Raw genomic sequence first — 26780 nt, 5'->3', positions numbered from 1 at the left:
ATATCCAGCGAGTCGGGCTTTCAGGATACCTACAATGAATATGCATGAGACAGATTTGCATGCACTACCTCCAATGTGTGCAAATCCGTCTCATGTATATTCATTGTGAATATTCTGAAAGCCAGACTGGCTGGGTGTGCCTAATCGACTAGGTTGAGATCTACCAGATTAGAACATTGCTACAAAGGGATAGCTTCTAAATTGATAAAACTTTCTAGTGCCTAAGTTTGTTCTCATTTTTCAAGCTACTGAGCACTACTATTTTTTTTATGTTACTCTGCGTTTTATACTAAACGTTGCTTTGTTAAATCATGTAAATGAATACAAGAATATCATGTAGTCTATATATGACCAGTCTATTTTTTCTAGCAAAAATTGTTCAAAATATGTTTATATTTTAATAAAGGGAATATTTGTATGAACTTGAGTATCATTTCAAGAAGGAATTATAATATATAGTTACCCCATGAAATACAGTGGTAGTTGCCATAGATTGTAGGTATGAGCAGGAGCTTTTTTAACATTCAGTTTATTATATTTATATAATTTTCTAAGCAAATGTAAATAATTATACAGATAAATACATATACATTATGTATATGTATTTCTATAATGTATACATTTATAGAAATACATGGGAAAGCTGAGATCCATACTAGGAGTTATCCAGGGCTGGTTCTTACATTAAGTGATGGCCTAGATTGCTACAATTTTGGTAGCAGCAGGAGGGTTAACTGGCTATTCTGTTACTGCTCCAGTTTCTCCCCTCCTAGGCAGCCTGCAAGGAACAGGAGGAGAAGGGGTGAGGCTGGAGTACCTACAGCACAGCAAGGGAGAGCTACTCTGCTCCTTAATCCAGTCCATCCCCTTCTCTTGTTCCCCACTTCCTGCCCTTCTATTTGCAGGAAACAAGAGGGGAGAGGGTGAGGTTGGAGTGGATAGCAAAGAAGAGTTCAGGTTTTGTCTGCATATTTCTATTTCAAATTTGTGGTTACTTATTCTTTATTTGATGAGGGCCTGTATTCTACCAACATGTAGTTTTTATATAGGGATCTGTAGCAGTCCAGCTTGTTCTGTTTTCCCAACAGGAGGTACATTGGTGTTCTAGGGTCCAGTGAAATATTTGTGTTGCCTTTTCATAGATGAGATTATTGCTGTTCAAGTTCTGGGAGTTAATCCTGTTTTTTTATGACAAGTTTGTGACATAGCTTTTTGAAGGGTTTTGTGTTACTTCACAAAGTGCCTCCTAATGTGGGAGTTTGTGTCACTGTTACTAAGGTGACAACAGAATTTGAATTTTTTTTGTTTGGTAAGTAATAATGGGAAACATCCTCTTTCCTAGCGTGTAGACAGATGGACTCAGGACCAGTGGGTTTATGCTCCCCTGCCAGCAGATAGAGATGGAGCGAGCTGACGTCACAATATGTATAGCCCTGCAGTGACCCCAGCCTGCTAGTATTCTTCATCTCCAGCAGATGGTGGATTTGCAGCTTCCTATGGGGATTGCTTCGAGCTTTTTGGAAGGAGAAATTTGAAATTCTAAATTCAGGAAAAGAAAGCCCCACTCTCCTGCGGTGATACCTAAAGGTCCCTCCCCCGGTTGTGATTTCCATGGTCCCTCAGAGATATGCCTTACTCCCGTAGCTGGGTTTCCCAGCATGGACTTAGCTGCTAGTTCAGCTGAAAGGCAGTGGGTGCAGCAGGCTGAGCGCGGCAGTGACTGCAGATGCTCTCTCCCCCTGCAACCAGAGACAGTCTCTGTACTCAGCCGGTAAGCGCTGAGTTCAAGTAAGGTTTAAAAAAAAAAGTACTTTGAATCAGAGACAGTTAAAGGGGTTTCAGGATTTACTCTGGTCTCCGTGCTTGGCGTGCAGTACTGATATTCATTCCCGCTTCCGTTGGGGTTGGGGAACTGGACAGCCTGACGGGTTGAGCAGTTCCCGGTGGGCTAGGCCCCCCACTTAGGGTTTTTTCTTGCACGCCGCATGGATGGCCACGGCGGCCATTTTCGTGTGCACTCGTTCATATTCTGCCTTCTACAGAACATTATTTATATCCTTCACTTCTCTCCCTCTCTCCCCTCTAGTCTCTCTTCTTTGCGGTTTCACCCACTCTCAGTGCTTCTGCCCTGACCATCTGCTGTCTTCTTCCTGTCTCTGAGGCTGGTTGACGCAGCAGAGGGTAATGAGGACAGCAAAGGCAGAGAGGTCTCTGCCCAGGGTTAGAAAATTATTTTGAAAACATAAGAGTGAGCCAAAATGTTTAGGGGCCAGGGAATTTTGTTTTCCTTAAATTTTTGTTGCTCACTTTTTTGTTTTGTGGTATTTGTTTTTAGGGTTTGTTTGTTTTGGGTTTTTTTTTGCTAATTTAGCTCTTTCTAATTTGCTTTTGGAAAAACTTTGCTTCTTTTCTTTTTTTTTTTGCTCTTGGTTTGCTCAATTTTTTGTGGTCTGGTTGTTTTGTTTGGGGTTTTATTGCTTGTTTTGCTTTATATTTGTTACTTTTCCTTTAATGAATTCTGATATACCATTTCTCTACCACTACTACTGGGAGTCTATTCAATGCCTCCACTGACCTTTCTATGAAAAAAAAAAAAGGGAAAATGCTTTAAAAAAAAAAAATGAATCTGATATATTATTTAATCAAGTCTAAAGTGCTTACAGAATTATAGTGTAGATTTTTAAAGATGTTGTTAGATGCATGATTTTAAAGGCACAGATATATATAACAGGAATAATAAATTTGCTTTACATAGCACCATTACCTTTCAATCAAATAGGGTCCTTTATTGAAGCAGTAACTAATGGCCTGGACTTTTGCTCACAGAGACTTTTCATTGACACTCTTTGTTGTAGCATTAATGTCAATGCGATTCTTTTATACTGATTGCATGAATGCTGCGAGATATTCTTTTCCAATTCTTTGAAAAAGCATCTGGTTGCTTGGCTTTGTTTGACAGCAGCTCAGAAGGTGTGGTATTATGATCTTTCCACAGACCTTCCCAAGAATAAGTATGGTTTGCTTCTCTAAACAAATGTATAACTGAGATCTATTTTATTGATTTTCAAGAGAATCCTAACAACATAGTTTCCAGTCTAAACATACAGGCGATACCGGAGAGGATATCAAGGCAACATATATCTTGTGCATGATTACATGAAAGCTTTTATAGGGGAGAAGTAATCATTAGAAGTAGGAGGAAATAAAGGGGCTACATGAAAATTCCACATTAGCAGTAGAAGGGGAGATTTGAATGTGAACTTTAATGTTGTAGAACCATTGGAGCAGATTTTAAAAGGTACGCACACGGCCTACATTTGTGTGCGTTACCTGGCACGCACAAATGTACGCCCGATTTTATAACATGCGTGCGCCGAGCCCTTGGGGAGACCAGCTGGCTTTCCCCATTCCCTCCGAGGCCGCTCTGAAATCGGAGTGGAGTCGGAGGGAGCTTTCCTTTCCCCCCCTCCCCACCTTCCCCTCTCTTCCCCTAGCTGTCCCGCCCCCCAGCCCGAAAAAAAAAAGCCCCGTACCTTTATCTCACAAGTTATGCCTGCCAACTGCCAGCGCACGATCCCCCAGCACAACAGCCGTGTAGAGGCCTCTGGCCCCGCCCCATTTTGCAAGCCCAGGGACTTACGTGCGTCGCTGGGCCTTTTGAAATTAGGCCTGGCGCGCGTAACCCCCCCTACTCGTGTAAATCTTTTAAAATCTGCCCCATTAAGTACACCACGTTTTGGAGCAGAATAGGCTGAAGATCCCAGCAAACTGAAGAATGCAAGTTCTAAAAATGCTGGAGATTATAGTACACTATATCTATAGTCCGCCAGCATTTTTATATAAGCAGCATACCTTTGGAAGAGATGATAACCTCTCTCCATAGATTTCTACATCCTGCTATTACCTGGACATCCTTAATAGAAGACTCTGACTTTAAAGGTATCAGATTCAGGAAACTTTATTGGCATGACAAATATTCTGGAAAAGCATTGCATTTAGAAAAACCATTTGAAAAAAAATTTTTTTTTTCAGACTAAGTAACAAAAAAAGAATGTAAAAATGCAACTATCTGCATATGATCATTCATTTTCTATTCTCTGGCTTTCAGAGTACTGGCAAAGGTTTTTGAACACCAGCGGGAGCAGAGCAAGCCATCTGGCCAAAAGATTTATGCTAATACAAATCTGCTTTATGGAGGAACACTCCAACCGCAGCTGTGAATTCATGCCTGTTCCCCCAGTACCCAGAGCACCCACTTAGACACCAATTTATTAATGCATTATGCCTCCCCAAAGCATGTCAAAATATAACCCTGACCATTATTGAGCCTATTGTTCACTTGTCAAAATTATACTGTCAAATGGAAATTGAGCACGTACTGGTCACACTGTGGTACATAACAGATGCAGAAGTCTTGTACCATTGATTGCTCCAGTTACTAAAGCATCTACAGTTATTGAGGAGTGCATAGAGGGAGGAGTTTTCTTAAATATCTTGTTCAAGATCCAGAATAATAAACTGGGGAGGAAGTAGACTATGTGTAAATCCTATAGCAGTTTAAAAGGGATATTTAAGTGAAACATGTAGCTGAAGCTTGCAAATTGAATTTTGGAAACTATATTTATTTATTATTTGGATTTATTACCTGCCTTTTTGAATAAGAAAATCACCCAAGACAGGTTATATCAAAATAGCATGGCAGCATATAATCAAGCAATATTAGCCATTTGACATAGAGCAGGGATGACCAACTCCAGTCCTTGAGAGCCACAAACAGGCCTGGTTTTCAGGATATCCACAATCGGGCAGATTTTATAAATCTGCGCACACGCGTACTTTTGTTCGCGTACCAGGCGCGAACAAGAGTATGCGGGATTTCAATAGATACGCGCATAGCCATGCATATCCATTAAAATCCAGGGTCGGCGCACGCAAGGCTGCCCAAAATCGGCAGCCTGCACGCGCCGAGCCGCGCAGCCTGCCTCCGTTCCCCCTGAGACCGCTCCAAAATCGGAGCGGTCTCGGAGGGAACTTTCCTTCGGCCTCCCCCCACCTTACCCTCCCTTCACCTCCCTAATCCACCCCCCCAATCCACCCCCCCTACCGTTGCTGAAGAAGTTACACCTGCTCGAGGCAGGCGTAACTTTGTGCTCGCCGGGCCGCTGCCGCGCACCATGTTCCGGTCCGGGGGCTGGTCTGGAGACCGCGGCCACGCCTCGGGCCAAAACCATGCCCGTGGCCCTGCCCCCGGATGATGCGCTGGCCGCGTCACGCCCCCGACACGCCCCCCTAGGAAAGCCCCGAGACTTACGCGCGTCCCGGGGCTTTGTGCACGCCGGAAGCCTATGCAACATAGGCTCAGCGCGCGCAGGGGGTGTTTGGGGCAGGTTTTCGGGAGGTACGCGCATACCCCTTTGAAAATCTACCCCTCAATATGCATACAATGGAGGGAGTACAATGGTTGCTTTTAGTCCATTTTTGGATGGCTGTGAGATACACATACTTAGCTTTTTTTTATATAGCTGTTAATAGATCTGAGTCCATTGATAGTATAGGATGGACATCAGCCACATATATGTATGCTTTTATATCAAAGGTTTGAATCAACTATGGTAGTGGTCTTATGTTTATGTTGAAAAGAACTGGTGATAGTATAAAGTCCTGTGAGACCCTGTATTCCAAGGTCCAGGGTGCCAATGTGATGTCAATGAAATGTACAGACAGACTGTGAGACAGGAGTTGGATCACGCTCGGACCTTCCCACTTATTCCAGCCTCAGCTAGTGGTGATAGCATGATAGTGTGATCTACAATGTCAAATGCTGATGAGAAATTCAATCACACTAGAACTGCTGCCTGGCTTCTATAGCAGTATCTGAGGGGATTATCTAACCGAGTGACAAGGAATATCTCTGTTCTGTGTCCTTTTCTATAAATGGATTGGTAAGGGTACAGCCAACTTCTCTCTGTCAGCCAGTCATTTAGTTGAGTTTGTACTGTTTGTTCTACTACTGTCCCTAGAAATGGGATATTAGATACTGGGCTGTAGTTTTATGGTTTATCTGGATCCAAGCTGGCCTTTTTTTTAGTTTTAGTTGAACCACAGCTTTTTTTCAGATCTGTAGGAAGCAGTCCCTCAGCAGGGAAGAGTTCACAATTTTGCATGACTGTTTTGAGGTTCTCATTTGCTAGCTTCACTAACTTAAATGGGCAAGGGTCAAAAGTGCAGGTTGTTGGGCATAGGGGAGTTAGAGTTTTTAGAAGATTTTCTTCATAGATTGGGGTAAGCGAGTCCTAGACCGCTAGTGTAATAGTCAAACTTATCTCTATTCCAATAGTGTTGACAAAGGTCTTTGATATTGTCCTCAAAGAACAAGGCAGAGTCATTTCATGTTAGTTTAAATTGAAAGATATGATTCTGTTGAAGTAGGGAGTGTAGCAGGTCATTTACTGTTTCAAACAATTTTTGGGTTGGGTTTAAAACTTGTTCAGTGCATTGAGAATTCTTGTTTGGCCTTTAAGAAATTGTAGTAGATTATTTGTGGTTTACCTTTCATTTTGGCTTCTTTACGGATTGTTTTGTGCCCTTTCCTCCCTAGTCTAGGCCTTTGTTGTTTTAGAGCTTGAAGTTCTTCAGAGTATCAGGGAAAGACTTTCTAGAGAGGGCATAGGGCTTTTTTGGTGGGCAATTTTGTCCAGAACTTTAGCTAGGTTTTTGTTCCATACCTTTACCACCCCTTAAATTCCCATTGGTAGATGTGTCCCATATTTTGAAATAAGGAATAAGTGGTATATTCCATTTGTGGTGCACCTCTTAATGTGTACCGTGGTGGAATGTGCCTTTGAGCAGATAAATAGAACTCGTAATATTCTAGAATATTCAGTCTGCAAGAGGAAAAGAGCAGCTACAGACTCTTGTACAGAAGTCTGTAAGCTCCCTCCTGGAGAGTCAGGGAGGGGAAAGCACAGCAGAAGCTTTCCTTTCCCAAAGTGTTTACTGTTGTCCCAGAGTCATGAACAAAATAGGAATGAGTGTTTCCCATGATGTGGAAGACAGATCTTGCTCTAGGTATTTCCCAGGTAAGAAAATAATCCTATCCTAGGGAAAAGTGTGTGTTTGTGCTGTCCAGAAGAGAGCTGGGACCCACACAGCTTTCCACTGTCCAGTCAGAGTAACACAGTGCCAACAAGATGCTTCATGTTTGGGGAGAAGAGTCTGTGTCAACTTGGTAATTAAGGAGAAGAGAAAACTCTCTTTATGCAGAAGAGCAGCTAAAGGGGGAGTCCCGAAGGAGGAAAGGAGCTGAAGAACTGGTGGGGCCATGACTGGAATATCGAGCACCCTGGGAGGCTCAACTGACAACTGCTCCTCCCCACTGAGAGTCACAGTTGTGACATCATCAGGAAGCCCCCAGCCAGCTCTTTAAATTCTCCGGCTGTGCAATGCACCGTCGCCACTGGCACGCTGCCTAAGCCACACCCCAAAGGGTTGCATGGTTTTGCCCATTTGAAATGGGTAAGAAAAGGAAGGCCAAGATACTAACATCTTCTACTCCTTCTCCAGTTCTCAGTTCCAAGGACTCTCATTTATTGAGAATGAGCGAGCTACCAATTAGCGACTGCACAGAAGGTACTTTAGGTGCCTCCTTGAGTCCTGGTACTGGCCTACCACCTCCACAACCAAATGGAATTAAACCTGATAAATTGTTTCTGGCAGAGGAGCTGGAAATTCATAATGGGACTGAGGCTGTACCAACTATCACTGTGGTTCAGCCCAAGATTGTTCCTCTTAATCGATCTTTGGACGCCGAGTAATTTCCATCCACCTATTATTTCCACTCTAGGTGAAGGTGGCTTTGAAGAATCCCCCAATGTGACTCTCACAGATTTGTGGCGGTTGATAGCTAAGCTTAATTTAAATGCCTCCCAATCAACTTAACAATTGTCCTCCTTCACAATGGCAAATAGATCCTCTCTTGAAGAACTAGTAAGAAGAATTCAAAGATTTTAGCATTGCAAAATCAGAAAATGCTCATATTAAATATAGCTTGATGTTACATAATGAGATGGAAAATATTGAGGATGTGGTAAGATCTAGAAATCTACGTATAGTTATCTTTCCATATACACATTTGCTTTCAGCCTCTGAAATGTTTAGAAAGTTTCTTAAAGAAATATTAGCACATGATGAAGATAAGATGCCACCTATTTCTAAAATATTTTATCTTCCGAGACAAAGTAATTCAAATGGTACTGAGCAAGTGTTGTTATTACGTGTGTTTTAGTGGATCCTTGGGTGCTGTGGAGATGACCACGCCCACAGGGAGGAGCCCCGTGAGGAGCCACAGCACTGGGCTAGACTCTATACACAAAACACCGGACTTGAACTCTTTTATTATACAGCTTGAAGATAGCCACCAAGTGGCAATGGTGAGTTGTAATCACAGGGACCTCAGCAGAGGGAGCCCTTCTCTCCTAGGTTACGTCAGGAGGTTCCGCAGCAAGGGATTACTGTGGATGAGACAGATGAGATATTAGAGTACTCACTTGGTGTTAGCTGTTATGGATGCGATTCCACCAGACAGTTGTCGTAGGTATAGGAACTGAGGCAGGGAGAGCAGGCCCTCGAGGAGCAAGAACCTGTTCCCTGAATGGCACCTGAAAATAGAACAGAGGGCCCCCGAGGAGCGGGTACCCACGTTAGTAGCAAAACCCTGAAGGGCAGAAGGAGAGCTTCCTGCAGACAGCAGGGAAGCGGCAGAGTAGCACAGACAGGAAAAGTTTGTGTCCATACAAGTCTATTCAAGCCTTTGCCAACTCAAAGAGATAGCAATCTTGAGAAGTAGATATACCCGAATTGGCATGACGTCAGATGAGGAACGCCCTCGAGGTTCATGCCACTGGGCGTACTTAGACATGGGTTGTGCGCGCACCCTAGCAGGTACCTGGGAGGAGCAATGGTGTACGGCTGCACCATAGCCGTTCCGGAGACACCAGAGAAGTCGGCTTGACGACTCTGCGGTAGCCATCTTGCCCAGGTAAACGGGAGGAGCTGAGATAGGGGTGCAACAAGTGGGGTGAAGCCGTCGAAGATCGACAGATGCAACAGTACCCCCCTTCAAAGGGCATTCACGCAATGACCTACTAGGTCTAGGTCTTTGCGGATGTAGATGATGGAAATCCTGTAGCATCTTCTTATCCAAGATATTGGACATTGGAGTCCAAGAGTTGTCTTCTGGGCCATAACCATCCCATAACAGGAGGTATTTCCATACTCTGCCTCGTTTTCTTGCATCGAGAACTGCATCAACTTTGTATTCAATGTCTTCTTCTGCATCTACTGGAGTAGAGTCGGGTATCTTGTTGGAAAATTCACTGAGAATCACTGGTTTCAATAGTGAGACGTGGAATGCATTGTGGATCTTTAGAGTAGCTAGTAGCTTCAGACTGTAGGTGAGGTTGCCCAGTCGTTGGAGAATGGGAAATGGTCCAACGAAGCGAGGAGCGAATCGAGCTGAACGAAGTTTGAGTCTTAAATGTTTTGTTGAAAGCCAGACCTTGTCACCAGGCTTGAAGTCTGGAGCCTTGCGGTGATGAGCATCATATCCTTTCTTGGCTCGTATTCCTGCTTTCATAAGCATCTCTTTCATCTGAGTCCAGAGTTGATGGATATCTGTAGCAGTTGTTTGAGCTGCTGGGGATGACACTGATAACGGAAGTGGCAGAGGTGGTAGTGGTAGTTGTCTGTAGACCACTTTGAATGGTGTTGATCCAGTGGAAGTTGCTGGATGAGAGTTTATGGCAAATTCTGCCCATGGAAACAGTTTGCTCCAATCATTCTGTCGGGTGTTCTTGTAGGCATGAATGAACTGTTTGAGTGTCCTGTTCATCCTTTCTGTTTGGCCATTGGACTGAGGATGATATGCTGATGTGAAGTCGAGGGCTATATCGAACTTCTTGCATAATGCCTTCCAGAAGTTAGCTGTGAACTGAACTTCATGATCGGAGACTATGTGCTTAGGCAAGCCATGCAGGCGGAAGATGTGCGAGATGAACAATCAGGCAAGCTCCAAGGCGGTGGGCAAGCCTGGGAGAGCCACAAAATGTTCCATCTTCGAGAACCTGTCAACAGTTACCCAAATGATGTTGTTCCCTCCTAATGATGGTAAATCTACCACAAAGTCAGTGGCAATATGGGTCCACGGTTCTTCAGGGACCCGCAAGGGTTGGAGAAGACCTCATGGACGTCCTGGCGGCGTCTTCTGTTTAGCGCAGTTTGCGCAGGAAGCGACATAGGCGAATGTGTCCTCTTTCATGGTGGGCCACCAATAAAAGGTTTGCAGTTTAGACAATGTCCTTCATTTCCCAGGGTGTCCTGAGAGTTTGGAGTCGTGGGCCCAAGCCAATAGCTTTTTTCTGAGGTTCTTGGGTACGATTGTTTTTCTTGCAGGCACTGAATGGGTAGCTGCCAATATGACCTTCTCGGGGTCAGTGATGTGTTGCGGCTCTTCAGGTACGTCCTTGGAGAGGAAGGAGCGTGAAAGAGCATCAGCTCTGATATTCTTGTCTCCTGGATAATACTTGAGCACGAAGTTGATTCTGTTGAAAAACAGTGACCATCTTGCTGGTCTATGGTTCAGGCACTGTGCGTGGTGGAGATACTCCAAGTTCTTATGGTCTGTGAAGACTGTTACTTGATGTTGTGCTCCTTCAAACCAAGGGCGCCATTCTTCGAATGCCATCTTTATAGCCAGAAGTTCCTTGACTCCAACTCCGTAATTTCTCTCGGCAGGAGAAAAGCGACGGGAGAAAAATGAGGATGGATGTGGGACCTTAGAATCACCAGCCTGGTTTAGTACTGCCCCTACGCCAAGATCTGAGGCGTTGACCTCTACAATGAAAGGTTTTATGGGGTCTGGATGTCGAAGGCATGGCTTGGTAGAAAAGGCATCCTTCAGTTTTTGGAATGCAGCAATTGCTTCGGGAGGCCAATTAGCTGCGTTGGCACCTTTTCATGTCATAGCGGTCAGCGGTACTGTGAGTGAGGAGTAATTCTTGATGAAAGTCCTGTAATAGTTGGTGAAACCTAAAAAGCGTCTGAGAGCCTTTAACCTGGTGGGTTGGGCCCATTTAGGGAGGAGGAATAGCCTAGTGGTTAGAGCAGTGGACCATGAACCAGGAGACCAAGGTTCAAGTCCCGCTGTCACTCCTTGTGACCTTGGGCAAGTCACTTTACCCTACATTGCCTCAGGTACAAAAACTTAGATTGTAAGCCCTCTGGGGATAGAGAAATACCTACAGTACCTGAATGTAAACCAGTGTGATATCTCAATTGAGATGAATGTTGGTATATAAAAAAAATAATAAATAAATTTCTTGATACTCTCCAGCTTCTTTGGGTCCATTTGAAAACCTTCTTTAGAGACAATGTAGCCTAGGAAAGGCACTGATTCCTTATGAAATCCTCATTTAGATAGCTTGGCGTAGAGATGGTTCTCACGAAGCCTCTGTAGTACCCTCTTGACATCTTCTTGGTGAGTGGTGATGTCTTATGAGAAGATTAAGATGTCATCTAAGTAGATAACAACACATTTATAGAGGAGGTCTTGGAAAAAGTAGCTCATTAAATTTTGAAAGACGGCCAGAGCATTGCATAGGCCGAACGGCATCACTAAGTACTCGAAGTGGCCGTCTCGAGTGTAGAAGGCCGTCTTCCATTCATCACCAGCTTTAATGCGAAGCAGGTTATATGCTCCTTTCAGATCCAGTTTTGAAAAGATCTGAGCTCCTTGTAGTCTATCAAAAAGTTCTGAAATCAGAGGCAGGGGATAACGGTCCTTAATAGTTATTTTGTTAAGAGCTCTGTAATCTATGCAAGGACGCAATGTGCTGTCCTTTTTGCCCACAAAGAAGAAGCCTGCGCCCGCAGGAGACTTAGATGGTCTAATGAAGCCCTTGTTGAGATTCTCCTGAATGTATTCAGACATGGCTTTGTTCTCTGCCACAGACAAGAGGTACACTTTGCCCTTGGGTGGCTCCGTATTCGGCTTCAGAAGAATGGCGCAGTCATAGGGTCTGTGAGGCGGAAGTATATCTGCAGCTTCTTTTGAAAATACATCTTCAAAAGATGCGTATTGAGGCGGCAAGCCCAGCATTACTGGGGTGGTATGCATACAAGGTAATGGCTTAACCTCAGTCAGGCATCGCCTATGGCAGTCTGCAGTCTGGACCTCAACTTGAAAGTTACAGAGTGACTCGAACGAATTGGGGCATATGCTGTTGTAGCCACGGTAATCCCAGTACTATGGCTCCATAGCCTTCTCTAAAATAAAGAAGGAGATGGTCTCCATATGGAGAGATTCAACTAAATGCCACTCCCAAAGATTTTTGTCAACAATTTTTTGTTAAATCTATAACCGCATCATCAAGCCTGACAGCGTGCTCCCTGTATATTCAAAGCGGGGGCCACCCAGACCTCTAATCATCTGCGGCGTTCATTTTCTATTTTTACTTTTTTTTTATCATTTCTTCTATTGGGCTTTTTTGAGAAGAAATGGATCAATGACACTCAGCCTTTCTTTCAAAATATTTTTGCATGGAGGAGATACATAGATGATATCTTGATCCTATGGCAAGGGACCCGACAAGAATTTAATGATTTTTTGACCTGGCTAAATTTGCGTAACATTAGCCTCCGTTTTACAGCTACTTTTCAAACAGATGTCATCACCTTCCTAGACATTACCATTACGAAGACACCAGATGGATTTAAAACTTCTGTCTACCACAAACCAGTGAGTAGTAATACCTTCCTGCACTTTAGTAGTGCTCACCCTCGGAGCCTAAAAGAAAATTTACCCACTGGACAATTTTTTAGAATTTGACATCTCTGTTCATCTCAAGAAGATTATCAATATCAGGCAATGATTCTAAGTGCCGTTTTTTGAAGAGAGGATATCCAAGACGGTGTGTGAAACGAGCTTTTCTTCGAGCTAAATATACAAATAGGGAATGGTTGTTTTTCCCAAAAGAAAAAATAACAGATGATTTGCTCACTTGTGTAGTGCCTTTTTCTCCCATGGCATCAATATTTAAAGAATTGGTTCATTGCAATTGGCATATGTTACAGTTTCATGATGAATTTGAGTCGAGACCAAGATTTACATACACGAGAAGCTCAAGCCTAAAGGATCAGCTGGTACATTCTGACTCTATGGTCCATTCATCTAAACAATGTGTTGGTTCACACACAGCCTGTGGAGTGTGTTCTGTTTGTGCAAATATGCTTGTGACTACCTATATTCAATTTAAAAATCCACAAATTGTAGTCAAGTTGAAACAACAGACGACATGTAAATCTATGGGAGTTATATATGTCATTCAATGCCCATGTGAGATGACCTATGTGGGCAAGACTACACGACAATTGCGAACAAGAATTATTGAACACCGCTCTAGTTTAGTCACACAGGGGTAGATTTTAAAAAAACGCGAATAGGCGTACTTTTGCTGGCGCATCAGGCGCCAGCAAAAGTATGCTGGATTTTAGTAGATACGCGCGGAGCCGCACGTATCCACTAAAATCCTGGATCGGCGCGCGCAAGGCTATGAATTCTGTATAGCCGGCGCGCGCCGAGCCGCGCAGCCTACCCCCGTTCCCTCCAAGGCCGCTCCGAAATCGGAGCGGCCTTGGAGGGAATCCTCTAACGCCCTCCCCTCACCTTCCCCTCCCTTCCTCTACCTAACCCACCCGCCCGGCCCTGTCTCCCCCCCCCCCCCCCTTACCTTTCTCCGGGGATTTACGCCTCCCGGAGGGAGAAGTAAATCCCCGCGCGCCAGCGGGCCTGTTGCGCGCCGGGACGCGACCTGGGGGCGGGTACGGAGGGCACGACCACGCCCCCGGACCGCCCCCAAAATGCTGCCGACACGCCCCCTAAACGCCGCAACGACCGGGCCCGCCCCCCGACATGCCCCCGACACGCCCCCCTCGGAGAACCCCGGGACTTACGCGAGTCCCGGGGCTCTGCGTGCACCGGTAGGCCTATGTAAAATAGGCTCACCGGCGCGCAGGGCCCTGCTCGCCTAAATCCGCCCGGTTTTGGGCGGATTTAGGCGAGCAGGGCTCTGAAAATCCGCCCCACAGTGCTTAAATGCACCGATAGTGACCCACTGCCTTGAGAAAGGACATGTATTTGAGGAACTGCGGGTTTGCGTTTTAGAACAAATTTTGCCTCATTGGCGTGGAGGTGATACGAATAAGAAATTACTTAAAGCTGAACAAAGATGGATACATTTTTTGGACACTTTACATCCCAGAGGTCTGAATGCTGAAATAGAATTAAATGTATTTTTGTGAAGAAAACTTGATGCTTACATCACAGCGAGTAATGACGTTTGATGCTGGGATTGGACGGGGTTTGTTTATAAGCCTACGTCTGATATTAAGATGGTCTCTGTTCCTTCTGTTTAAACATGTTGTGAGACGATGTCCGTCCAGCTAGAAGGTTTGATTGCATGCCGACCTCAGATAAGTAACAGAAATATGTATATATAAGAGTTTTTTACATTATAGTATTTGTTTTCATATAGGAATTCAATTGACAGAGAAAAGTTGAATATACACATATGGAAGAGTATCGCTATCTCATTTAGCAGTTTGTTATGAACTACAGCTCCTGATGAAGCAGTTTGTTCTGTGAAACTTCAGCCGTTTGTCAAGCTGGTTGGAGACTTCTAAAAGTGATGATACTTTTTAGACATGAAAACTGTTTTCAAAATTATATGATTATAAGAAAGAAAAAATAGAAGAAATGATAAAAAAAGTAAAAATAGAAAACGAACGCCGCAGATGATTAGAGGTCCGGGCGGCCCCCGCTTAGAATATACAGGGAGCACGCTGTCAGGCTTGATGATGCGGTTATAGATTTAACAAAAAATTGTTGACAAAAGTCTTTGGGAGTGGCATTTAGTTGAAGATTTCCTAAACAACATTTCCTTTTTGGACAGTTATTTATAGTGGTGGAAATTGAAATAGTTCTTTTTTTGGTTTCTCCATATGGAGAGCACCAGTACATAGACACACTGGTTCGGTACGTAGTGTTACTTCTCCCACCAAGGGTTCTCCATGGATGGATGAAAGAAGTAGAGGAGACGACAAAGTGGAAGTGGGGATCCGTAGATGTTCCACTAGTCGTTGAAGAACAAAGTTACCTCCTGCCCCTGAGTCCACTAGGGCAAGAGTCTGGTACTGTAGAGGACCACAGATGAGAGACACAGGAAGAGAGAGCGGAGGAGAAGGAGTGGTGAGACCTAAGAAGAGTCCCGGACATATAGGGCAATTTTGGACAGCATGGCCAGATCATCCACAGTACATACACAGCCCTAATTTCTTCCACGTTCTTCTCCCCTTTGACGTCATGTGGCTGCGGCCTAATTGCATCGGTTCCTCTTCGCCAGCTGCTAGGACCGTAGGGGCAGCCCTGGATGCAGTCTCGACTCGGACTTCAGTCAGAAAGAGTCTCCTGGAAGTCTTGGTTTCTTGAACTTTATCTCGAAGCCGGAGATCGATTCTAGTTGCCAGTTTCACCAGTTCAGCCAAGGTTTCAGGCATATCTCTGGCTGAGAGTTCATTCTTTAGGCGAGTGTTCAGTCCTTTGAAGAACAGCGTCTTCAGGCATCTTGGGTCCCAGTGTCTTGAATTCAATAGCGAAGTCAGCTAGGGTCTTGTTCCCCTGCTTTAGGTGAACCAAGGAAGATCCTGCAACAGAATATTGGGCAGGGTCATCAAAAACTGATTTAAACAGTTCAAGGAATCCTTCAATGTTGTGAAGTATCGGGTCCTCGCGTTCCCACAGTGAAGGTGCCCAGGACAGGGCTCGTCCATCTAAGTATGATAGGATATACATAGTCTTCACATAAGCTGTGGGAAATGTCCAGGTTATAAAGCAAAGTGCATGCGGCACTGGTTAATGAAGTCTCTGCATCTCCATACTTCTCCTGAGAAGTGGGTAGGAGCTGCTAGTGGTACAGTCGTCTTGACCGTCACCTCTGATGGTTTAGCCTCTTTACCTGAGGTGGAAGGTGAGTTCATCTGTTTGTGTAAGAAATTAAATGCAGTGGTCAGTCCCTCCAGCGCAGTCTGCTGTTCGGCGATCCGCTGGGCCAGGCCTGGAATGGCCTGCAACGCATGAGCTGAGCCGGATCCATGGAGTTGGCAATCTGTTGTTATTACATGTGTTTTAGTGGATCCTAGGGTGCTGTGGACATGACCACGCCCACGGGGAGGAGCCCCGTAAGGAGCCACAGCACTGGGCTAGACTCTATACACAAAACACCGGACTTGAACTCTTTCATTATACAGCTTGAAGATAGCCACCAGGTGGCAGTGGTGAGTTGTAGTCTCAGGGACCTCGGCAGAAGGAGCCCTTCTCTCCTAAGTGATGTCAGGAGGTTCTGCAGCAAGGGGTTACTGTGGATGAGACAGATGAGATATTAGAGTACTCACTCGGTATTAGCTGTTATGGATGCGATTCCACCAGATAGTTGTTGTAGGTACAGGCATTGAGGCAGGGAGAGCAGGCCCTCGAGGAGTGAGTACCTGTTCCCTGAATGGCACCTGAAAATAGAACAGAGGACCCCCGAGGAGCGGGTACCCAAGTTAGTAGCAAAACCCCGAAGGGCAGAAGGAGAGCTTCCTGCAGGCAGCAAGGAAGCGGCAGAGTAGCACAGAAAGGAACAGTTCATGTCCATACGAATTTATTCGAGCCTTTGCCAACTCAAAGAGCTAGCAATCTTGAGAAGTAGATATACCTGGATTGGCGTGACGTCAGATGAGGGAATGCCCTCGAGGTTCGCGCCACTGGGCATACTTAGACGTGGGTTGCCTGCACACCCTAGCAGGTACCTGGGAGGAGCAATGGCGTACGGCTGCACCATAGCCATTCCGGGGACACCAGAGAAGTCGGCTTGACGACGCTGTGGTAACCATCTTGCCCAGGTAAGCGGGAGGAGCCGAGATAGGGATGCAACAAGCGGGGGCGAAGCCGTCGAAGACCGACGGACGCAACAGCAAGGAGGGAATGAAGAGGTTGTGGTTAGCCCTGGTATAACTACTTCTTTTTTTAGAAGAGTCATTTGATGTAATAATAAACAAGGCTATATTATCAGTGTGCTTCTGTGCCGAACAGGATAAGGATCTAGTGTTTGTAAAAAATTTTTAGAAACAAGGATGTTACCTTTTGTGGTCAGAAAGTCTGTGTATTTCCTGATGTCTCAAGAGCAACTCAAGCCCAAAGGAAACATTTCTTTTCTCTGAAAAGTAAAACCTTAGTTTTGGGTGCTTCCTTTTTTTAAAATTTCCGTGTAGATGCTTTATTACTTTTCAGGCTAAAAAATTTGTTTTCACAGACCCTCTGCATTTGGAGACTTTTATAGCTGACTAGGATGCTACATGTGTTACTCCAGCTTAGCTTTGAAGATGTCAACATGGCCTATATTTTGTAATATTGACTCCTTTCCTTTTTGTTAGATTTCTTTCTTTCTGAGTAGTTCCCTCTTGATTATCTGTACTGAGAGTATACAGATAAGAGTATGTTATATTATTCTTGTGTATAAATTCTATTTTCTGGTTCTATATTGTATTTTCTTTACATATTTCATTGAAAATCAATAAAGATATAATTAAAAAAAAAAGAGGAGCAGCTAAACTGGATTTCAGCCACCAGTGGTGTCCTGAAAGGTGTAGGAACTCCCAAAGCCTAGCCAGTAGGAGAACCCGCTATAGTTTCAACTGTTAAATATGAAACTAGTAATTCTCACAAAATAATTGCACAGCCTGATAAATTACTTTTATATAAGAATTTTTAACTAAAGATATTTGTTGGAACACTATGGAAAGGGTTGAGACTGTGTTTTTTTTCTGAATCCAAGAAAATGCACCTTTTGGCCCTGGAAATGTATCTTTCCCCTTGCTTGGGAATGAACCCCACCCAATACTGTCCATCAAAGTGAAGACACTGGAGGGAGTTATAGTCACTCTACATGAATGTGATGTCAACATATGAATAGACCAGACCTCGCTAAGTTTGCTTATGGATACATGTAAAGAGTTTGGAAGAGCTTTGGGATCAAGAGTTAACTATAGGAAGTGAAAGAATGGGATCCAATACCAAGACAAGCCCTATCAGGATTATGAGGATTTGGTTTGGGGGAAATTGAGCAATCCAAAAGTGTTGGGAGAAGAGACTTGAGAAAGTGAACCTGAAGCTGGGACTGTGGAAATTGAGAAAACTGTCATAAGAACATAAAATATGCCATATTGGGTCAGACCAAGGGTCCATCAAACCTAGCAACCTGTTTCCAACAGTGTCCGATACAAATCACAAGTACCTAGCAAATACTCAAAACATTAAATAGATCTCAAACTACTTTTGCTTATTAATTGCTATTAATTAATAGCAGTTTATGGATTTTTCCTCTAGGAACTTATCCAAACCTTTTTTAAACCCAGTTACACTAACTGCCGCCACCACATCCTCTGGCAATGAATTCCAGAGCTTAACTATGCACTGAGTGAAAAAGAATTTTCTTTGATTTGTTTTAAATGAGCTACTTGCTAACTTCATGGAGTGCCCCCTAGTTCTTCTATTATCTGAAAGAGTAAATAACCGATTTACATTAACTTGTCCAAGTCCTTTCATGATTTTGTAGACCTCTATGCTATCCTCCCTCAGTCATGTTTTCTTCAAATAGAATAGCCCTAACTTCTTTAGCCTTTCCTCACAGGGGAGCCGTTCCATGCCCCTTATTTTGGTTGCCCTTCTCTGCACTTTCTCCAGTGCAACTATATCTTTTTTGAGATGCGACGATCAGAATTGCACACTATTCTTCAAGGAATAGCTCCTGGTGCTCAAGAACAAGGCTTTCCCACTGTTCCAGTATGAAGTAAGGATGTGCATGCTCCCTCCTTTTTTTTTTTGTTATATTCCGATTTTGGTTTGGTTTGTTGTTTTTCATTTGAGCAGGGAGGGGGGTCCTTTAGTTAATTTAGTTTTTTCAAATACTATGAGCTAAAATAATTTAATGTGTGCTATTTCACAAAATGAAAAAAATTTTCAGGATATTTTGTTTCATTTCAGAAATGAAACAACGTAAGAAATATTGCTGATATTTCTTATGATGTTTCAAACATGCGCATCCTCATAAGGGGATCATCATGATAGAGATAGTGCCAGCTTCATGGATACTCTGGATGTTTGAGCATCTTCACTATCAGATCTGCCTTTTGCATTCAGTCTCTCCTCTCCACTCAGCCACAGTAAGTCCAAGAGATTGAAAAGTAGACATGGAAGGCAGATCTGATATTTAGCGCACCCAGTGAGCAGGAAGCTGATAGAGATTGATCCCTTTTGGTTCCTGTAGAAATTGCTTTCAGTAACAAGAGATGTCAATATAAGGTTTAAAGGTCCAGCACTGCTGAATTTTCCAGGGTCTTGTCTGATTTCTATGTAACATTAAAAGAAGAGAACTATCTTAAGGGAGAGGTCTGAGAATTGTACAAAGCCATGTATTGTAATCCCTTTGTTTTGAATAATGTGCTAAGCTTGTTGAGTTCCGATTCTAAAGTATGGGGCGGATTACACGCGTAACTGCGAAAACTGGCTCCTGTGCGCGCCGAGCCTATTTTGCATAGGCCCGGCGATGCGCGCATGTCCCGGGGCTTGAAAAAAGGGGCAGTCCGGGCGCGGGACCAAGGCCTCCAGCACGGAGAGCTGAGTGCCAACAGGCGCAACTTATTTAACAAAGGTCAGGGGGGAGTGAGAGTGGGAGGGAACAGGGAAAGCCATCAGGGCTCCCCTAGTGCTCGGCGCGCGCAAGGTGCACAAGTGTACACCCCCTTGCGCGCGCTGACCCCAGATTTTATAACATGCGCGCTGCTGTGAGCACATGTTACAAAATCGGGCGTGGACTTGTGTGGGCCGGGTTGCGCGCACAAATCTATGCCCGCACGTACCTCTTAAAATCCAGCCCTATATGCACAGATCCCCAATACAAACAGCTGAAACAAAATAAAAATAGACATTAACTTGTTTCACCATGCAAAATCTCATCAACTTCCAGTAAAACATGTGCCATTTAGTCTTGTCACACCTGAAGTAGTTCGAGCCATAGTACAAATCATTAGGATGAAAGCTACTTTCGGTAGGAATAGCACCGTAGAAATATATTTCTGGGTAAATATCTCGAAAGAAATTAAAACAAAGTTTATACAATAGACATAGCTTTTTTGAATTCCCTAGTATCTAAATAAATTTCTCTGTACAAATACTGAAAAAGAAGTTGACTTCATAGAGATGGAGTTCAAATAACATACAAAAACTTTAGTTGAAATCCCCCCACTCCCTCACATACACACACAAATATCCATAACTTAGTGTGATCAGAAGATAGTCAGATGCTCTAGTGTGGTCCATCTGCAGGAGAGCAGGAACTAAGTTTTGCCTTCAGCCCTTCTGCTCCTTCAGATCATGGAGGTCAGCATGTCACAAATACCTTAGCTGATGTGGAATCAAGTTTCTTCAGAAATTTAACACCTCTTACACTATGCTTAGAGTGGAAGTGTAACCTAATGGTTAGAGCAGCAGGCTGCAAACCAGGGAAGCCAGGGCTGAAATCCTACCAACACTCCTTGTAACCTTGAGCAAGTTGCTTCACCCTCCATTGCCTCAACTACAAACAGGCCTAAATTTATCAATTAACTTTAAATATAGTAGAAATATGGCATGGTAGCATCTACATTAAGAAAAGGGATGTGGCTAGGCAAAATCTATATTTACTGCATCATGTAGGCAAATAGCACCACGCTCGCTACGTTGTCACACATCATTTACCATATTGCATGTCATTTACTGCGGTGCACATTATTTTTGTTATTTATATATACAGGCTTCCTGCAGCTGCCTCTTTGAGGATGTGTCAGGTGTTTGGAGAGGAGAGTAGGTGAGCGGTCTAGTAGGAGTAGCTTATTTCTATTGATTACCTGAGTGCATTGTCTTGTCATCTGTTGTCCTCTGTTTCCCTTTCCCTTGGTCTTTTATATTCTACAGTGGAGTGAAAGTTTTTGTTAGTTCATCCTGATTGTCTATCTGTCTTTGTGTTATGAGGCGTGGTGATGAGGCAGAGGAGGCGTGGTGGTGGTGAGGCAGAGGAGTGGAGAGGATGGAGTATGAAAGGTGTGGAGAGAGAGGAAAGGACAGGTGTCAAGAGAGGAGAAGAGGCGAGGGCAGGAGTGCTAGAAGGAGGAATAGGGACAGGGACAAGAGTAGAGATAGGTAGGAGGGAAGGGATAGGAAGATGTGGGAGGTGGAAGGGGATAGGCAGGCGAGTATGGAAGGAGGACAGCAGGCTAGATCTAGACAAAGAGGGTAGAGGGGAATTGCTAGGGCAGCTGCAGGAGGAGGGAGGAGGGGAGTGGGAGCAAGAGTGAAGAAAGGGAGGACACCTCTCTGGAAAAGAAGTGACACCACGCTCTGGCAGCCAGGCAGCAGGGCGAGGACAATGATAAGGTCATCCCAGAAATCCCTAGTGGGAGATGCACATCCACTATCAGCTGGAGAGGAGAATACTGACGGGCTGCTGTCACTGCAGGGGTATATATACTGTGACGTCAGTTTGCTCTGTCTCCATCTGCTGGCAGAGGTGCATAACCCACTTGTTCTGGATTCATCTGACTGGACGCTACGAAAATTAAATTACTAGCTCCATTATTTTCTGGCTGATGTTTTACCTCACTATATGCATGCACTTATAGTTCTGATTTCCCCAAAGAAAGAAGGACTGGATCACATGCATGTATGAAGGGTTAAAACCTGGACGCGACCAGTCTGTCCTTAAAATCAAAACAAAAATGGAGCTTGTTGGTAACTCTGACCATGCTCTGTTTGACAGCAGGCAATTTCTGCCTTGGATTATTGACATTACAAGCAATGTAGAGTATTTCCTGGCTTTTGTGTCTTTTCATTACACCTACAACCTTACCCAAATTTATGTGAGCAAATTCTCCTTTCATTATTTCCTGAATCACAGTAACTTATAAGTGCAGCATTGTTATGTTCACATCATTTTTATTAGAACAAAACACAAAACTTGGAATTAAGATAGCTATTGCTATAAAGATTAGTGCTGTTTTCATCCAAAGGCAGTTCCTCTTCCTTGTTTGAATCTTCCCCATTGGACTGGTCATTCCCACTTTTAGAGGCTGAAACAACAATGGGAGAAAAGTTTACTCCAGGAACAATTGGATTAAAGATATGGACTGCTTGTGTTGATTGCTTGTACAGAAAGTGAATCGAGAAATGAAACAACAACATGCTGTAAGCAATAGCATTATAAAATGTCACCTACAGAAAAAATTAACAAAATAGAAAACAACAAAGTATGAAAACTGTTTATCAACAATCTCTTCCTTCTCTGCCCTCCAAGGAACTTTAATCGCATGGCACGATAGGTAGTATGTGTGAGTAGGGGCCTGTCAGATGTTCAGGAAAAATTATCTGTAGCCCTAATGCTGCATGTTATTATAGGAAATGTGCAAACTCCTTAGCTGGAGTTAAAATTTAGGTTTTCACTCTATTGCAAATTAAGGCCTAAATTCATCTTTCTGCTATATTTATATCAGAATGATGAGCCGCACGAAAAAAAAGGGGAGGGGGATGAAATTGTGCAGCCGGCCGCATCATGGCAGTGCATTTTTGCCCGCTGCAGTTGTGGCTGGGCCACACAATTTCACACCCATAGCACCACAGGAAAAGATGTAGTTATTTCCCGCGGTGCTGCTAGCGATAATGTAGAAAACATTATTGCCTGCAACGCTGCCGGGAAATATCGTGGTTTTTTGAATGACCCGATAAGGCCCTTATTTACTTTTTTTCCCTACAGACTCGGGAAGGGGTGCAAGTCTTAGTAAATAAAGCTCCAAGTTTGAAAATAAAATATATATTAAAAAGCAGTTTAATGCTCCCACATAAGCATTATTTATTTAAGCATTTTTATATACCACGGCACGTTGGGAACATCACCTCGGTTTACAGGTAACATAATGCAGCAACAGGCTTTACAAAAAACACAAAGCATAAAAGTGATTGAATAACTATGTGAGAGGTATGAATAACCATGTTAAGAATATGTACAAAAAGAATAACAGCGAACTGAATAACCATGAGAGAGGTATATACAAAAAGTACCTAGTAAGGAAGTTTGTTAACGTTCAGGAGGGTAAGTTGAGGGCTGAAAGAGGGAAGGAGATGGGCAGGGTTACAAGAGGGTAGTCGAGTAAAACGTTTTTAACAGAGTATCTGTCTGTAGGGGTATTGACAGGGTATTACAGGGATTTCGACTGGAAGTGTTCACAGGGTATTTACAAAAGAGTATTGAGAAAGAAGTATTTGGAAAAAGAAGGGGCGGTGGAAGCATTGGGGGGGGGGGGGTGAAGGAAGCAATGGTTCAGGTGAATGCCTGTTTAAAAAGCCAGGTTTTGAGGTTGTGTTTGAATTTTTTTTTTACATAATTCCTGGCGAAGGCTGGGGGGCATCTTGTTCCAAAGGGCAGGCCCTGCGATGGAAAGGACACGTTCTCTGGTGGTGGTGAGTTTTGTGAGTTTGGGCGAGGGTGTGTGCAGCGTTGCCAGATATTGAGTTCTAATGGGTCTGTTAGGGGTGTGAAAGCGGAGGTGCTCATTGAACCAATGCATGTCTGGGTTGTGGAGGGGTTTATGGATGATAGTGAGGGACTTGTATATTATCCGGGATGAGATTGGCAGCCAGTGTAAGTGTTTGAGGACCGGGGTGATATGATCATATCAGTGGGCATTGGTGAGGAACGAAGAGCATATTCAACATAAGTAATCAGATGCCGGAAAAATGATATAGAAAGTGAATGTGCACAGACTGAACTGAACCCACACGGTCAATGACCCAATAGCGGAGAGGTTGATACAGAGTGTGTACGTAAATTGGAGCGTACAAAAAGGTCACGTAAATTCTTTCCTCTGCGAAAAGTGAACCTTAAGGGTTTGTCAAAGACATTAAGATGTGAGAGCATCGGCCAGTGATGTCTAATAATAGAGCTAATCTCTTTAACATGTGCAGAAAATGGTAATATATGGCTCTTGAATGTGATCTCTCATGAAGGACAGAATGAACTTATGAAAGGTATGTGAACACTGTGATTTGCTATATGTACCCGATTTGTTTTTCTTACTATGTCCTTACTTTTTGTTATTTATATTTTATTTTTAGCATATTATGTTTCAAATCATTTTATTGTATTAAGAACATTCACAAAGAAAGAACATAACAGAGAATATGCAAGGCCTTGGTGCGCTCTTCCCAAGGCCCACTCCATACAGTCATATATAACCCCATAAGGATAACCCCCCAACCCCTCCCCCTCCCACAATACCTGTGAGTATCTCAATTGAGTTAAACACCATGAGGAGGAACATTACAAATCATTAAGCACTAAGCTTCTAGCATGAGGAGATAAAGATTGTAAATAAGAATCCCACACTAGCAAAAAAGTTCTTCTGCGCTTCATTAAGTCTAATTTCTCCATATATTTCTCATTAATACATATTAGATGTATATGATTCCTTAATTGCATCATATTAGGGGATCTTCCCCAACCAGCATTGCAAAATAACACACTTAGCCAACAGTAATACTTTACGGATCCAGAGGCGTATATGTTTGTGACCTATCGCAACCCCAGTCAACCTATCAAAAAGGAGCACTGTGACTTGCAAAGGTAGAATGAGCCCCATAACATTCTGTATAATGCAAACCAGAGATTGCCAAAAAGTCTGAATCCTTGGACAGGACCAAAATTGATGCTCCAAAGAGCCTGGTTCTATTTTGCATTTAACACACAGGGCAGAGGGAATAATCCCCAATCGGTTCGCCATTTGTTGGGGATAATAATAGCGCATTCAAAATTTATAGTGAACTTCTCTAAGGGCAATATTGCTAGTAAGAGATATAATTGTCCCAAAGCATTTTTCATATTGAGTCTCAGAAAATTCAAATGGTAACTTAGAGTGCCATTTCGCCAACAGGAAACCAAATTTAATTTCGGCTTCGATTTACTTAAAATGGTATAAAGATAGGAGATCGAAGGCTGAGATGGATCTTCCACATCAAAAATCTCAGAAAGAAGCAGCCTCTGTTCAGTCCCCCCAATCTATATCCCCTAAAGACTGGATGTAATGTCTTACTTGTAAATATGCAAAAAATTGAGTATTATCTACCCATAGTCTTCCCGCATAGCTTGGAATGATGATATTGTGCCATCCTCTATTAAATAATTTGCAATCCAATTCAGATCTTTTGCTGACTATAGAGCAAAAGCCCACTGAGACAGACCCGGCAAAAAAAGCCCTGTTCTCCATCAAGGGTAGAAATTGAGAAACCCACCAATCTAAGCGCATTAGACTGCATAAATATCGTCACGTATGCACTTAGTGGAGTACCAGTGGACTTCGTCTATATTGGATAAGCAACACAGAAACTTTAGAACGTAGCCTAGCTTCAATGGTGCCACTAAGGTATATTCCAAAGACACTGGAGTGTAAAATTGTGTGCCCAGTAACCAATCTGCTACATGACGCAGGTTACAGGCCATACTGTAGAGTCGCAGATCTGCCAATCCCAAACCTCCTAACTTCCACGGGTGCATTAATTTTTCTTTTTAGCATATTAAATTGTGGTCTTTTGTCTCTCCCGATGCAGCCTGTGGGGCGAAACATGGTAACTGTGTTGGGGGGCATCATCCTTTATCTCACTAATTATTTTATTTAAGATTGTGGAGTTTCTGTGGAATAAAGACAAGATACTACAAATCTGTAAGGACTATCTACTTTTTCTACACTCCATTACCCTATCTGATGAATTATTAAGTGTGGATCTTTCTTCCATTTGTCCCTGCAGCAAGACTTAACACCAGCTCCATGTCTGGCATTAAATTTGCCAAATTAAAAAGTGCGTATCGGGTGCATGGCGATTTTTTTGCATCAGGAGTAATAGCTAATAGCCTTATTTACATAGCATTTACATGAGATGAGTACTATTAGCTATGCACTTGTTTGGATGCGTATAATCCCATTATTGCATTGGGAGTTATTCTAACATGTCCAACTGCGCATCAAGCTGTGTGCTGGGCTCAGCACACTATATTGCATCGGTCTCCTTAATTTATATTCCACCTTTCAGGCATTACATTTAGGTATATTAAACTAATTAGATTCTAGATCTCATGAACAGCAAAGCAAGCTCCATCCATTAGCAAGCACATTGTGATGCACCAGAAAACCTTGCCAAAGGCACACTCGGAACTTTTATAACAAATTTGCCGTACCAAAACAGAACTAACACTCAGGTCTTGCATAGTAACAACCCTTCCTATGAAAAAGTAGCACTACAAATATAGTAATGGACCCTACATCACCAATACATCGCTTACTGGGAAAACAAAGCAAATGGAATTCTACAGATCCAGATAGAAAAACTAAACATTAGCAAAATCCTTCACCTCTCTCGCACATGCAGATAGACAGATCCTCACCAAAATACAGAATGAGGCACCACAAATTAGAAACAGAAATGTGCATACAAAAATTGAACAGAAAAACTCAAGAAGCCATACACTACACACAGTGCAAAACTGGAGAATAGGATCAGAAATATATTTCTTCTTCTATTGAACAAAATACACATCAGAGATGCATATTCC

At 43.3% G+C, this 26780-nt stretch overlaps 1 protein-coding gene across 2 annotated transcripts in view; it reads right to left on the bottom strand.

The window, feature by feature from the left end:
* Positions 1-22114: 22114 nt before the first annotated feature.
* The window catches only part of LOC115091516 (guanylate cyclase soluble subunit beta-2-like), a 143222-nt gene continuing 138556 nt past the window's right edge, over positions 22115-26780 (bottom strand). The window contains exon 15 of one of the 2 annotated variants that reach the window (XM_029601721.1): positions 22115-22254. In XM_029601721.1, the coding sequence (XP_029457581.1) occupies positions 22124-22254 (131 nt within the window). In that variant the 3' untranslated portion in view covers positions 22115-22123. The remainder of the gene's footprint in view (positions 22255-26780) is intronic. The other variant, XM_029601720.1, reaches the window with a different exon arrangement.

This window comes from Rhinatrema bivittatum, chromosome 5 (genome assembly GCF_901001135.1).
Source record: "Rhinatrema bivittatum chromosome 5, aRhiBiv1.1, whole genome shotgun sequence".
Taxonomy (NCBI): domain Eukaryota; kingdom Metazoa; phylum Chordata; class Amphibia; order Gymnophiona; family Rhinatrematidae; genus Rhinatrema; species Rhinatrema bivittatum.
This window is presented reverse-complemented; position numbering and strand designations above follow the sequence as displayed.